This window comes from Pseudopodoces humilis, chromosome 1, assembly GCF_049639895.1.
Source record: "Pseudopodoces humilis isolate 2021_Gansu_Grassland_sample_001 chromosome 1, ASM4963989v1, whole genome shotgun sequence".
In the NCBI taxonomy this organism is placed as follows: domain Eukaryota; kingdom Metazoa; phylum Chordata; class Aves; order Passeriformes; family Paridae; genus Pseudopodoces; species Pseudopodoces humilis.
This window is the reverse complement of record NC_142200.1, coordinates 126681528-126697513: the sequence shown is the minus strand read 5'-3', so window position 1 is coordinate 126697513 and position 15986 is coordinate 126681528. Positions and strand designations below refer to the sequence as shown.

Here is a 15986-nt window from a genome sequence, read left to right as displayed (position 1 = left end):
TTCAACGGCAGCAGAGGAAATGGAATGATGAAAATGAAACAGATAAGCATGAAAATCCAGGCTGCCAATTTTGCTTTTGATATACGATAGAATACTTAATCTGAATTACTTTTTTATTTCTCCACACACTTTGGTCTATTTTATTTATCAAAACAACTGCTGAACTCTTAAAGACTTCTATTATTAAGGGAAAAAACAGCTGGTTTTACAAGGAAAAGTGCATTTTAAATTAAAGGAATATTACAATGAAATCTAAGACAACTAGTTGTTGCAGCACTAAATGACATTTGTGGCTTAAATTAATGAAGAGTGTGAAAATTTAACACATAAAATGTAATTTGTAATACAAGTTCTCCACTATGCTTAGAGAAAAGAAAATACAATAGACATTAACATAAATGATGTTCAAAGCCACTCCAAACACATTTTATATGTATAAACTAAAGGGATTGAACACATGCAGATTATTGAAAAGATGGGTGAACAACGATTTATCATACATTTTCTTAAAAATGTTTTGCTAAATTATAAAAACATAGAAAAGGCTATTAAAAATTATATGCTGTAATTAAAAAGAGAAAGAAGGAAAATATTTAATAAGGAAGCCAAAGCATATGTATTTCCTTTCTTTTAAGAAAAAGGAAGTAAGAGAAGCACCTAAAGTAAGGAACTAATGTCCCGACTCCAACAGTGCTGAAGAAAAATTTTTAAATGTGATATTTAAATATTTCTAGCCCAAATATCACTGTTTCTATCTGAAAGAAGTTATTCTGAGAAAATCTGAAATTTTCCAATTAGTTCTTCCATTTATAATTTTGATTACAGACAATTTTGAAGAGCATTGAAAACAAAAGGAAAAAGGTAGAAGTTCACATCTCCATGGCTTGTAGAAAAACAGGTTGTAAAATCTTAATCACACAGGAGTGAGGAAATATGTATATTTTTTTCCCCAGGTAATTTATATGTAAGAAAACTTTATCACTGTGCCATCAAATAATGGGAAAAGCTGCCCAGAGATGGTACGTAGTCCCAAAAATCCATGCTTTGGCTGTTTTGAGTAGGTCCCCAGAAACAGGGGGTAGAATTAGATTGGAAATGAGGGAGAAATTCTTTACTGTGAAGGTGGTGAGGCACTGGCACAGGTTGCCTAGAGAAGCTGTGATGTCCTAACTCTGAAGTGTTCCAGGCCAGGCTGGACAGGGCTCTGAGCAACCTGGTAAACTGAGTGGTGTCCTTGGCAGTGGGGTTGGAATTGATACCTTAGGATTTAACTTTTATATTTTTTCACATATATGTAATCCTGCAATTCTTTAGTGTAAAACTCTAAACTGCATGTAGAACGTGAGTTACAGCTTTCCCATTTTGGTCAAATGAAAATTCCAGGGCTGGGAATCAAGGACACCTTAGTGTTTCAGGCCATGCGAAATGTAAACAAAAGCGAGTTGGGGGAGGTGGGGGGGGGGGGATGTCCAACTTGGGTATGACTTCATTACCTGAAGCTGTAATTCGATTAACCCCCGATATGCAAAGAGACCAAACTTAGCAAAGTATGAAAACCCGTGACCCGTGGTCCATTTTTGGGTGTAGTCCCTGGGGAACTGGGTTCGTCTGCCCTAAATGTACCCGGGGGCCCTTCAATAAATATAACCGCTTTTTATGCTCTTAATTTTGTCTGGCCTCTGTTTTTAGGTAGTGCCGAAAGGCTTCAAAATTAGATGTCCTTTGTGATCACAGAATGTTTCGGGCTGGAAGGGGCCGCAGTGCGTGCTCTGGTCCAGCCTCCCCGCTCCGGCAGGGCCATCCCGGAGCCCATTGCCAGGAGCGCGTCCCCAGGGCTCCCGGCCCGGCCCGCTCGGGGAGGCCCAGGCGCCGGGGGTGCGCGCGCGCCGCCCGGGCCACGTGACCGTCCCGCGCGCCAATGGGAGGGATGAGCGCGGGCCGGGGCCGGAAGCGCACGCGCTGCCTCGCCCAGCGGAAGCGCCCCGCGCGGACGGTGCTTCCGCTTCCCCGGCGCGCCGGAAACCCTCGTGCGCTTCCCGTTCCCCTGCCCGGGCGGCGGGGCCGCTGGCGGCGGGCGGGCTGGAGCCTCTCGCGGGCTTGGTGAGCGGCTGCCGCGCCCGGGAACGAACGGGGGGAGGGAGGGTGGCCGTCTTTCGGCTCCGGTCCGCTCTTGCGGCCGTCTCCGCGCTCCGCGTCTCCTGCCGGGAACGGACTGCGGACGGGGACCCTGCACCCCTTCGGAGGCGGGCGGGGGAGGGGGTGATGTGCAGGCACACAGAGGCGGCCCAAGTGGAGTAAATAATGCTGTTTTTTCATACCTCCCGATCTTGCATGTCTCTTTTCACAATAATATCAGAGCGATATAGGATCTGTGGGGGTCTCCTTGCCTGTAGGCACGTGTAATGATTCTGGGCATGCAGGTACCGAAAGTGTAAAGGGAATTTTGACCGTAATGTGCCTATTCGTATGTTGCTGGAGCAGATACGAACGGAGACAATGTAGCATTGGGGCAGGTGGTGGGATTAGGAACTGTACAGTAAGATGACAATTTGAATTTCTGTTGAAGTCTTCCAAGAGAGAAAGCCTTTCTGGCCTATGGAGCGGGCTTTAGACAAAATGGACAGACTCTAGTTTTTGTCACTTAATGTTTTTTAATTAGGGAAATGGTCTTCTAGATGTTTGAGGGAGTGGCTTTTTCTCAGCGGCACACCCACGTATCCTGCCACAGCGCATCTCGGGTAATGTCTTGCTTAATCCTGGTGTGGCGTTTGTAAACACAGCAAATGCTGTTGTCATCGGTTTGTAGGTGGGCATGTTGGTTCTGTCTCAGTACATCCATACCAGCAAAAACAACACATGCTGTGAGGAGAATGCTTAATTTTAATGCATATTAATTAATTTGGCCTGAAATGTGTTATGAGTTAAACTCCTGGGCTAAAAGTAATTTGGTTTTGTTTGTATAATGATGATTTCAGATTGAAAAAGAACTTTGGTTTTGATAATGTTCCTACAAATTATTTTCTCAACAGTTTCCGTATGCATGGATATCACCTGAATCTTCTTAGCAGAGCTTAAATTGTGTGTCAACTTTACCCTAGCCATGAGTGGCTCCAAACCTGATATCCTGTGGGCACCACACCACGTTGACAGATTTGTTGTGTGTGATTCAGAGCTGAGCCTGTATCACATTGACTCTGCTGTAAGTTCAGAACTCAAGGCGGGGTCCTTGCGGTTGTCAGAGGAAACTACGGCTACACTGCTGTCAATAAATTCGGATACACCGTACATGAAATGTGTGGCTTGGTATCCCAAGTATGATCCCGAATGTCTCCTTGCTGTTGGACAGGCCAATGGCCGAGTGGTACTTACCAGCCTTGGGCAAGATCACAACTCAAAATCTAAGGATTTGATAGGCAAAGAGTTTGTTCCCAAACACGCTCGGCAGTGCAACACCCTGGCATGGAACCCACTGGATAGCAATTGGCTTGCTGCTGGGTTAGATAAACATCGGGCTGACTTTTCAGTACTGATCTGGGATATCAGCAGCAAATATGCCCCAGAGACTGCAGTTGCTACAGAGAAAGTAAGGCTCTCAGCAGGAGATGCAGAAGCAGGCCTGGTAGTAACAAAACCACTATATGAATTAGGACAGAATGATGCTTGTCTCTCTCTCTGTTGGCTTCCACGGGATCAGAAGCTGCTGTTAGCTGGAATGCATCGAAATCTGGCTATCTTTGATCTTAGGAACACAAGCCAAAAAATATTTGTTAACACCAAGGCTGTCCAAGGAGTGACTGTTGATCCCTATTTCCACGATCGTGTTGCTTCCTTCTATGAAGGCCAGGTTGCCATATGGGATTTAAGAAAGTTTGAAAAGCCTGTTTTGACCCTGACAGAGCAACCAAAACCCTTAACAAAAGTTGCATGGTGTCCAACAAGGACTGGACTGTTGGCTACTTTAACAAGGGATAGTAATATTATTAGACTGTATGATATGCAGCATACTCCCACCCCTATTGGAGATGAAACTGAGCCGACAATAATTGAAAGAAGTGTCCAACCATGTGATAATTACATTGCTTCATTTGCCTGGCATCCCACAAGTCAAAATCGAATGGTAGTAGTGACTCCCAACAGGACTATGTCTGACTTCACTGTTTTTGAAAGAATTTCTCTCGCGTGGAGCCCAGTGACATCCTTAATGTGGGCTTGTGGACGACATTTGTATGAGTGTACAGAAGAAGGAAAGGCTAGTTCCTTGGAAAAAGACATAGCAACCAAAATGCGCCTCAGAGCTCTGTCAAGGTATGGTCTTGATACTGAACAAGTTTGGAGAAATCACCTCCTAGCTGGAAATGAAGATCCTCAGCTGAAATCGCTTTGGTACACTCTGCATTATATCCTTTATTTTATTGTAGGTTTTGTCCTAAGGAAGTAATATACCTTTATACGTAAATGACTTACATAAAATGCATTAAAGTCTTTAAATACAATGCAGCATCCTGTAAATACTTTGTATATGTTAACAAGATATGACTTTAATTTTTCTAAAACATTAGTGGGAAAAATTAAGCTTCCTATACATGAAAATACTTATGAAGCAGTATACTGAAGATATGGATCAAAAACTTACAGGAAACAAAGGTCCCTTGGTTTATGCTGGCATTAAATCAATTGTGAAGTCATCTTTGGGTAAGAATGCTCCAACTTTGCTAAGTATTGTTATAGTATGTTTGCAGAATGATGCAGTCATGGGTATGTCTTTGGCAATTGTTCAAAGAGGTTATTTAAAAACATCAAAACAAAATATTTCTGGTTGTTTTTTAATAATGTAAGTTAACAGTAATTTCCAGAGGTTTCAGTTTCCTTGGAAAGTCAGTAATTGTATAAGCATAGTATCCTCAGAAGTAAATTTTTGATTTCAAATGTTTGAGTTTTGTCTATGGCTCTAAGAATTCTTGCTCCCTGCATGACATATTTTTCAAAGCTCAACATCAAGGTGTAGTTCTAGAAAGGTGACTTTGCTGTAGTCACTGCTAATGTATTAGGTACATTTGTACAATTAAATTTAAATAAGCTGACCTGTTCTGAGGTGATGATCGCCCCTGGTTTGTCGCATTCTGCCTCTCATGCTCGCTTAAATTTTTCTTAGTATAATTTATTATTTGAATATTTATTTCTCTCTTCAATATATGTCTTATTAATAACTATGCTTCTTGGAGCAAAAAGTGAGTCTTCAATGGTGGGAAAGCTTCTAACACATTGATGCTGGCTGAGAACTGGTAGAGCAGGTGCTCGACCGTGCATTATATATTTTCAATTTGAACATACTTAGAACTATCAAATGGAACAAGTGGTAGAAGAAAGAAAAAAGACTGAGGAATATGTGACAAGCTTAGGTGCATAATTTTTAGCAGATCAAAATAATTTTGTGCATGCTGCTTCTTACTGTGGAGTTGTAAGCAGTGTTGAAATTCTAAAATGCAATACTCAGCTTTTGTGCCCTGCTTTATGATTGAAGCCAAAGCTTTGTGTTTTGATTGCAATTGAAACTGTGATTGAAGCATAATTTATTTCCCATTTCTAGGAACTACAGAGAACCTCAGGCACAGCAGGAGTGGATCTGATAGACAGGCAGATATTATTCAATATCTGAGTGAGGAGAGATCTTTGGCTTTGCAGCTCTGTGGGTGGATAAAGAAGGGAACAGACTTAGATGTGGAACCTTTCCTAAATTCATTGGAACAGGAAGGAGATTGGGAGCGAGCTGCTGCTGTAGCACTTTTCAACTTGGACATAAGGCGAGCAATACAAATTCTGAATAAAGGGGCTTCCTCAGGAAAAGGTGTGTATTGTGTTTAGTCTTTTATTTTGGCACTCTATCACATTAGTATATTTTTTCTGTTAACAGAATTATGGAAGATAGTATGGAAAATATGCCTGTTGTATTGTAAAATTGTTGCTTGAAACACTTGTATTGGAGATTGACAAATCCTGATATTTCACTCATCAGACTACCATATGACATACTGTCTGTTTAAAATAGATTGTATATTGCAGAATTTCCTCCTGATAAAGCCACAGAAAGACATATGTTCAGAACTAGTGGGATTCTTTTTACTTTAACAAAATTGCTGGGGTAAAGAGTGTCTGTGCTTTCCATAAGGAGGGTTCAGAGTGAAGACGTGCTATTTTCAAATTCAAGACTAAAATTGAGCTTTCTGACAGAATGGATATTTAGATTAAACAGGTCTCAAGTTTTTAGGAAACTTCTGAGCTTGAAACTTCTATATAAAATTGTCGTCCTCCAGCTAGGTCTGTTGAATAATGTCTGGATATACAATACTGTCTTTGCACTCCTTGTGGATATGGCTGATGATAAATGACAATCTTTTATGATAGCTATTTCAAAATACAAGTAGCGTGATGTTGTTTAAAGAGGCTGTCATGCACGTAGATGCTAATTTACCTGAACAGATGTATTTAAAGCAAAATCTGTTATACATGATAGTGTATGCAAGTTAATTTAGTTAGTGTTAATTCTGCTGCATTTTGTGTTGCATTTTGTGTTGCATCCTGACAAATCATTGTGTTTCAAGTGGATGCTTTCATTTACAGGTTTAACTGGATTTTTTTTTAAGTCCTTGAATAATATTGTTTCATTGATTGCTTTTCATAAACCAGGTGATCTGAACCTTAATGTTGTAGCAATGGCTCTGTCAGGCTACACAGATGAGAAGAACTCACTTTGGAGAGAAATGTGCAGTACTCTAAGACTGCAGTTGAACAATCCCTACTTGTGTGCTATGTTTGCTTTCCTGACAAGTGAGTCTGGTTCATATGATGGTGTTCTGGTGAGTAAATTTCTGTCTGTTAGGGTAAAATTTCTTTATGCAATGGGAGCGCATAGATACATGCACGTATGTAAGGGGAGTCCTGTATATGCCAAGAATTAATCAAATTAAAACCTATTCTTTTATCTTGGTGCTGGCAAATAGCCTATCTTCCTGCAGAAGAGACATCTCATATCAGTGAATGTTATGTTAGTGACTAAGTCATGCATGAACGGCCAAAATATTGATTATAGTTAACACATTTTTTAGAGGAATTTTATTTTTGGCATGGAGTTATTGAACCTCTAGAAATACGTTATAAATATAATGTAAGCAGTGGGAAGAAACAGAAGAGATTAATAATGGAATTGCAAAAAGCAGACTAAATGCAAGGGAGCTTGCAGAACTGTCATCAAGCTACATTTGCATTGAATTATATTTTATTTTCCCTTGCTTACTTTTTAAAATAATTTCACTTTGTTCAAACAGTAAATAGAGTAGTTCCAGGTCTTCAGAAACTGATACAGAAAAGCCATTTAAAGGGCAAACTAAATCTTTAATCAAGAGATACTTTGAGCCTTTGGAGGAGTTAATGGACTTGATTCTTGGTTAGAGAACAGTAGACATACTTGATTCAGTAGGAATTATTTAGCCTGTAATGCAGCAGAATAATTGGTCCAAAGCTGTTGAAAGTGAAGTTGTCATGATTTGATGCTCTTAGGGTAAGGAAAAATAAAAATGGTTAGAATCCCAAAGGAGAGAAACCTGAATATTTTTTTTGTCTGTCTTTGAGAGAGGGTATTGTTGTTCTCTGGATGTTGGGTAGTAATTTTATATTTTTTATTGATGAACTGGCAACTCACACATGACAAGGTGCTGTTTGTTAGGTTTTAATTTAATTTTTCTTCAGTGAGACCTGTTGAAGTCTGCATGAAAAATTTTGCCAAGCACATCTTGTTTTGGCAATGTCAGTCACAATTTCTAATCTGAGAATATCTGAGGGAAAAATATGGGTATAGTTAAGTGTGAGAATTAATATAGAGAAGTATTTTTTTCTTCAGTGTTGCATCTAGCATAATGGTTAAAAAGCAGAAAGTAAATATTGATACACTGCTGGACCTCAAGTGTTAATATATCTCTGAGAAATTAGTTTTGAATGTTTAGTTTTTGTTTGTTTGGGGTGTTTTCATTGCTTTGTTAACTGCTGTTTCCAATTTAAGGAAGGAATGGAGTGGTTAGGCTAGTTATTTTGTAAATATAGTAGCCAGAACTTGGTTTGTTTTTCTCCTGCCTATGGCTTGGGACTCCTGGCTATACATGCTGGAAGTACAAAGTCCTCTACAGAACTTGCATAGTTTATTTTGGCAGAGTTTCATAAACCATCTAGGATGTGTTGTACCAGTAGATTGTTCCCATATCTGCAGTCTTCCTCTGATACCTGTATCTGACTGCAAACAAGTAAGCTGATATTTAGAGTTGGCCTTCTTCAGATGTCACATTTTCTTTGTACACAATCAATTTCATTGTATCAGTTAGACAGTAGTGCAAGTGTTCTGATTTTTACAATGTGTTGGAAAAATGGAAACATGTATCTGATGTTAGTATCCCCATTTTTCTCTCTAAAGTATGAAAATAATGTAGCTGTACGAGACAGAGTGGCATTTGCTTGCAAGTTCCTCAATGATGCTCAGGTAGGTTTGTGGTGGCACATTTAAGCAAACTTTTAAACTGCGCTTTATTCAGAGGCAGAAGAAAGTCTGGGGTAGAGGGGTGAACAGTGGAAATAGTGAGTCATGAGTGATTGGTTTTTCTTATCTCAGTAGTATATAAGATATGGAATGATCTGGTTTTTACTTTGTGCTTTCAGCTTAATTTTTGATTTGGTTGGTGGTTGGTTTGGGGCTTTATTGGTTTTGTCATGGTTTTGTAGGTTTTTGTGAGTATTCATTACATGGTAGTTCAAATGCAATTGCATTAACTGTACACCTGTTTTACTGGAGACTATTTCTATTTATTCAGTATTTATTTCCAGGTGTTAATGTTCTCTCAAATTATGGTTTAGTTTTGCAGCAGAAATGTTCTATTTTAAATTCACCAAAGTGTTCTAAGAATACATAACCTCTCTCCTTGCATTTTCTATCAAGAAGCTTAAAGTTTGTTTATAAACACTTGATTTTATGCAGTGTCATATGATATAGTAATTTAACTCTTTCTGCATAACATCCAGCAAGCAATGCATTCTGTCAGCAACAGATGCTGTTTTTACATATATTTATATATTTCTCCATATATATTTTTTATAGCTCAACAGGTTTATTGAAAAGCTGACAAATGAAATGAAAGAGGCTGGGAATTTGGAGGGAATACTATTAACAGGGCTGACAAAAGATGGAGTTGACTTGATGGAAAGTTATGTTGACAGAACTGGAGATGTCCAGACAGCAAGCTATTGCATGCTACAGGTGAGTGTTTCATTCCAAAATAAATTTTATGGAGGAAAACTAAACGTAGTTTCTTTATCAGGGTAGTGTTGAATCTTGTGAACTAGGAAGTATTTTCTATATTAAATTGGAACAATTGGTTGTTTGGGTTTTTTTGGTGGAGTTACCTGAAACTCGGTGTTAACTGGTATTTGTCTTCACACTCTCTGGTTGATATAGTTTGAGGAGATGGTAGGGGAAAGAGACTAAAGAAAATCATAATCCTTTTCATTAGCTGAACTGGGAATACCCATTTATCTGCTTATTGCTGGTGTGTTTCCTGATGTTTTCAGTATTTTTTTTCGCTTTCAGAATTTTGGTAGAGAACTAAAGTGAGGTTTTTTGTTTGTAGGCTTTGGGTTTAGATTTTTGGTTTTTTTTAATAATGGACTCATCTCGGCCCTTACACAGTAGCAGCTATTGCCAGTGGTGTATTTAACTGCCTATGCAATCGTGACAGTGATATAGATTGTGATATGTGACAGAACTTTCAAATCCTTCATTTCACAGACTTGAGTTCTTAAGAGAACATGGCAACACAAGTATTTTCAACCAGAGAGAAACTGAAGAAAACATTTATCAAACTCCCATTACAATTTAATGGAAAATTCATCTTCAGGATAAATGACACTGTATTATTTCTTGTATCTTGTAGTACACTTTGTAAAGCCTTTTTTTTAAAAAAAAATGTTGTCTTCAATGTATGGCTGACATCTTTTCGTGCCTACTTTAGGGTTCTCCGTCAGATGTACTTAAGGATGAAAGGGTTCAGTACTGGATTGAGAACTACAGGAATCTTTTAGATGCTTGGAGGTTTTGGCATAAACGTGCAGAATTTGATATCCATAGGAGTAAGCTGGATCCTAGCTCAAAGCCTTTAGCCCAGGTAAATATAAATCTTATATGAAGTATGACCAGTCCAGAAAGGAACAAGGCATGTACTTGTATAAAAAAATCCCTTGGTGTCATATCTTGGTTTTCATGAGGATTTATGTGCAAAAGAAAGATTTCAACTTAGTCTGCCCTAAAAAAAGGAGGTGTCACTTTTTTTTTTCAAATAACAGGTCTTTCAGAAACTGTAACCTATCAACACTTTTCTTCTGGGGAAACTGGAAACTCATCTGATTTTTCTCTCACATACTGAAAAAATGAAATCAGAGATGTATCACTCAGCTGAATTCAGCATCAGGGTGAGACTGATGCTGAAACCATGGAACTAGTTCAGATTGTTCTTGTTTTAATTGAAAAGAATCTCAAAGCTGTTTTGAAGCCCTTGAGGCTAAAACTGAAGTGAACAGCAGCAACTATTCATTATCAGTTCTGAGCATACACTGACCCGAAAACTAACGCCCTGTCCACATGCTATCTTCTTAACATCTGGTGGCAGTTTCAGCCAACATGGTCTTACTGTGGCACCTTTTACTCTCTCATGTCAGCTAAATATGTTCATTACAAGCTTTAGGGCCTGGGAGTTTCTGAGGGAAACTGGTTTTGAATTAATTTATCAGTCACAGCTGTTTAAGTAGAGTTGTTCCAAGTGGGTGGGAGTTTACTGCTCCTTCCACCTTATGTTGTTAACATAAATAGCCCTAAGGAATTTAAAATATCTGCTCCTTGGTATCAAGTCACAACTTGTGCAGTGAGGGGTGCAGATAAATAATACTAGGATAATCCTTAATAGGGTGTTGTAGTATGAGTCATCTGACTATAAGGAGGGACAGACTGGACTTCATATAGTAAGTAGAATAAACCTAATTTCTTCCATTACTGAAGATACAGCTTTTATTATCTTAAATAATATCTTTCAAAGTTTTCTCAGTTGTGCATGTTTTTATGTGTTTTTGAAGTTAGTGAGCATCATTAAGGCCTACTTCTCAGAGCTGTGTGCCTCACCTATAAGCCAAGATGTTAAGAACTCCTTCACAAGTAGCCTTGGCTTTCCAAGGCACTCTCTAGAATATCTGGTAAATAAATGTTAATTAGCTTGAATAGATTCACTCACAGGTGTAGCAAAACTGGAACCAAACCAAAAAATTAATGGGCATTTGTTCTCTTTAGGTGTTTGTGAGTTGCAATTTCTGTGGAAAATCAATCTCTTACAGCTGTTCAGCTATTCCTCATCAGGGGCGAGGTTTTAGCCAATACGGGGTCAGCGGTTCACCAACCAAGTCAAAAGTTACAAGCTGTCCTGGTTGCCGTAAGCCCCTTCCCCGCTGTGCACTTTGCTTGATAAACATGGGAACACCAGTTTCCAGCTGTCCAGGTATGACACAGTGGGTTTTAGTTATTCAGCTACAGTACTAATTAGAGGCCTAATTAGCAGTTCCTATTGAGAGATCTTCTGTTGCACTTTTTTTTCCTATGTGCTTATACTGTAAATATTCATACTTATAATTTTGAAGGGAGAGGGACCATAATTGAGAACTTGTTTACATTTAATCTAATTTTTTGATTAAATCTTTGTTTCAGTTCTTAAAGGTCAGACAATATGCATGGCTACTTGGTTCTGGCAGTTTTCCATGAGATTGTCAGTGAAATTCCATGGTTAGACTGATTTAAAGATCCAAGTATTGTGGGGATCAGTATTGTGACTGAAAGAAATGGGGAATGCATTTTCTTGAGATGAATTGTAGGCATGCTACACGAATCTTTGAATGTAAATGAATTTTTAGCTGGAAGAGGAAGAGAGGTGTGGTGTACTTTCAGTTACTAAATGCCTTTGGCTTGGCATTGTATAATGTCTAAATGAAAAGGGTTTTGACCTTATTTTTAAGTCAGTCTTATTACAGAGCCATGAACAGCTGTAGAGTTGTCATGTTTATTTACCTCTTCTCATTCTCACTGATCTTTGTTATGACTTTCATATTGTACTTGTTCCAATTCATAACTTAGATTTTTGTTGATTTTTTTTTCTAAAGCAGAAGATTTCATGTGCAGCAGAACAGGCCTATAATTCACTGGAATATAAATCAATTGATAAGACATAAATCACCATTGAAGGAGATTCTGTTTGTAAAACTTGCTTAATATGCAAGTTTAGCATATCTATAAGTTGTGAAGCAACAGCTTTGCAGTCTAATTATTTTTTGGCATTCTTCCAGGTCTTAATATTTTTACTGACTTCTATTTTAAAATCAGGATGTTTTTTCACATACTATTACTAATTTCAAAATTGTTTTAATGGTGTTGCTGGGACTGAAATATAAATGAAGCGTAATGATTTACAGCCATATTTGTGGGGGTGGGTTTGCCTCTGGACAGGAGGATCCAAATCAGATGAAAAAGTGGATCTTAGCAAAGACAAGAAGTTAGCCCAGTTCAACAACTGGTTTACTTGGTGTCACAACTGTAGGCATGGTGGACATGCTGGTCATATGCTGAGCTGGTTCAGGTAAGTTGATGCTAAAATTTTGTCATGTCACATGTGTGTTCTGCACTGAGTAGAACATGTCTCCTTCCCTGTATCTATCATTATAAAGTTTAAATAATAAAACTGAACTATATACTGAGTTTTTCTGAAATTCTATAACTCTGCATGTAGTTAAATGTATAACTGCAAAATTATTTTACCTGTTTTTGTGTTTTTTTGTTTTTTTTTTGGCTGCTGCTATTTAGGGACCATACTGAGTGCCCAGTTTCTGCCTGCTCTTGTAAGTGTATGCAGCTGGATACAACAGGGAATCTCGTTCCAGCAGAGACTGTCCAGGCATAAATACTGTTAGAAAATGTGTGACTCTCTAATGGGTGTCCATCATAGTCTAAACAGATATTTTAGACAAAGGTAATTTGTGACTTACTGTGAAAAAATAAACTGCTATCGAAGTAGTAAAATGACGTGTGTATGACTGTGCTTGGTAGAAACAGGTATTCCTGAAATGAGCCTCTAGGTACAGTGCGTGGCCCTTATTCAAAGGACTGAAGAAAAGGACTCCTGGAATTGTGGATTCTTTGGATTTGCTAAAATCCAAAGAAGACCTTTATTAAAGAAGTTTTCAGGATAATGCTGGTTGGTCCCAAAGCTGAGTCTATGCGTTGTGAAAGCAGACCTTCAAAATAAACACTTGAAGGAAAAATGGCAGAGTGATGCTGTGGATTCCTCTGTTCATTGTTTGATCACTCTTTTGTATGCAAATGATCATTTGTTTCCTTGTAAGTTTATGCAAAGTGCCACTGCTGTCTTCTTAAGAATTTATTTTAAAGAAAAATCAATTTCTTTCTGTTTCCAGGTTTTGTTGATAGTAAAGCAATGTCTTTGCAATTCAAGTTCTTAACTAGGCTACATATCTAGCTGCTGCAAATTTTAATGCTAAAGAGTTTGGGGGCTTTCTCTGCTAGGGATGACTGTATCCTAGAGGAGAGTTCCCCGAGAAGTCGTGTGACTGTTTCAGTGCAGCGTGCAGGTAAACTACAGGAGGTTGTATCTGATGAATTTTAAACTTAGTACTGTGAAGATCTGAAATCTCAAGGACTGGAGATTGTAAATACCTAAGTTTTAAACTATGTGCAGAGTTTTGACTAGAAAAATATTTGAAGACTTTGAGATAATCAGCATTTCCCTGTAATTCTGAAATATACTGGGCAGTGTGGAATCAAACTGTATAAATCCTGCTTCGGGTTACTAGTGGACACCCATCTGCTCCCAATTTTAAGTAATTGATCAGAGTACTTCTAGATGTGTTACCAGCTGGAATTAAGATTCTTTATTAACTTGAGAGAGCATCAATGGTATTTTGCTAATACTGTGCTAGAAGCTAATTGGTATTGTTGTCCTTGACTTTGTAGGCAACAAAATTCACATAAATTAGGGAAAAAACCAAACCTGTTTTAAGGTGATGTGATAATAACATCAGTTTACTTGGTGTGTGTTTATTTACCGTATATGAGTTACTCAACACTTGTGTGCTATGAAATACTAAATGGAATGCTAGCAATAAACTGGTACTGTTTTTGCCAGGACTGTGAAAATTGGTGTTTTAAAGAGAATATATTGTAATATACCACTAGTTCTATATGCTCTAGTGTAGTTTCAAGAAGATAAAATGTGGAAATGTTTTCTGTGGATGTACAAGATCACATTCAGGACTTCGGGTTATATTTTCTGAGTTAGCATTAATGTTGTAATACATCTGCTGCATTTATTTTGATCTAAAATTGGCAAAGATCGTTTTTTAAGTTAAAAATCTAAGAGGTACTTGATATTTCTAGGCATGGGAAAGGGAAAGCAGGTTTTTTTTTGGTTTTTTTTTTTTTTTTTTAGAATATTTATTTATCTTTCCAGTATTTTTGCACACTTCACATTGCTGTTGAAGAGCTCTTCAAAATGTTCTCCATTTATAAATGTAAACTGGGGCTTACTGTATGATACCCTATTTATATAAATACAGGCAATAAAGGTTTTGGTTTATGTAAATGAGGACTGGTAAGTGTCAAGTGTTTGTTTTTTATTCTTGTGTAGTAACGTTTAGTAAATTTTCCTGATAATTTCCATGTGGAGGTGAATGCAACTATCAACATACAGTGTCTCCTTTTTGCATATAAAGAAAATTAATCTATAATGTTTTCAACTTGACTATAACTGTGTGTGTCAAATTCTATAGCGAAGTTAAATTACATGCTCACTTTAATACTCATATCTTTGCAATGTTTTGGATTGTGAATGTGCATATTCTGGCACTGACTTTTGGCTGTTGCAATTATTATTCAGGCTTTCAAGTCGGTAGTTACACTATTTGCAAAATTTAAAAAGCAAGAGCTGTAAGAGCTTTTTTAATTTCCAGACTTTTTTTACTTGTTTTGTTTTTAAATTAATAAAACTGTCATTTTTGGGGTGATTTCTTGTTTTCTAACAAAAAGTATAGCTACACTCATTTTATTAGATGCAGTTATTTTTTCGTTTTCCTCAATCTCAGCTCAACTCTGAAGGTGTCCTTGCATGCTAAAATGTTTTGATCCTGTGGCTCATGCTGATTACATTTCATTGTTGTCATTTTGTTAGATGCTTCAGCCTTCCAGCCCTTCCTTGATTAAGCACAAGCACTTTATCATCACACACACGGGCTCCTTGCTCACGACCACCACATGAGTTGTGCACATGTCCATGCCCAAGCTAGGACAGCAGAGCAGGCAAGCAGGGTCTGCCAAGAGCCTAGTAAAAAGGTACCAAGTCTCAGAAGTCAGTCATGGGTGTGGTGGGAGCAGTCTTGTTCCAAATAGTGTGAACTTCTAGAAGTCTGCTCCAATGACAACATTCACTTCACCTCTCCCAGGTTCCACCATTCATCACCCTCCTGTCTTCCCAAAGAAAGCCAGCTCCTCTTCCTGCATTCCATTACTGGCTTTAGTAACCTCCCTCTCTGGTGTTTATGATTCAGTTGTCCTGGTGCCTCCCCTTTGGTCAGTGTCCCACGAAGCCCCTTCTTCCCATTTTATTATCTGTGAGGTCTGGCAGTTTCTCACCTTTTGTTGTGTGTGGTGCCTGGGGCCCTCCTGACCACCAGGCCTAGCTGACAGCAGGCCCCATGGTTGTGTCTTTCCCTTGGAATCTGTGATGGCTGGCAATTTGCCACATGGAAATGTAGGAAATTATGCTGATAACTGCATATATGACCTGAGCACTACTCTTAAAATGAAGAATGTTTTATAGTTCCTTGCATTGCTGTCTGGTTTGTACAGA

General features: G+C 38.4%; 1 protein-coding gene across 1 annotated transcript; it reads left to right on the top strand.

Annotated features, from left to right (window-relative positions):
- Positions 1-1975: 1975 nt before the first annotated feature.
- Positions 1976-15093, top strand: MIOS (meiosis regulator for oocyte development). The gene is made up of 11 exons (XM_005518825.3): positions 1976-2100; positions 3030-4397; positions 4594-4692; positions 5588-5845; positions 6685-6854; positions 8459-8524; positions 9137-9295; positions 10047-10199; positions 11372-11576; positions 12575-12704; positions 12929-15093. The coding sequence occupies exons 2-11, from the start codon at positions 3101-3103 to the stop codon at positions 13023-13025; spliced, it is 2634 nt and encodes an 877-aa protein (XP_005518882.1). The 5' UTR covers positions 1976-2100; positions 3030-3100; the 3' UTR covers positions 13026-15093.
- The last annotated feature ends 893 nt before the right edge of the window (positions 15094-15986 follow it).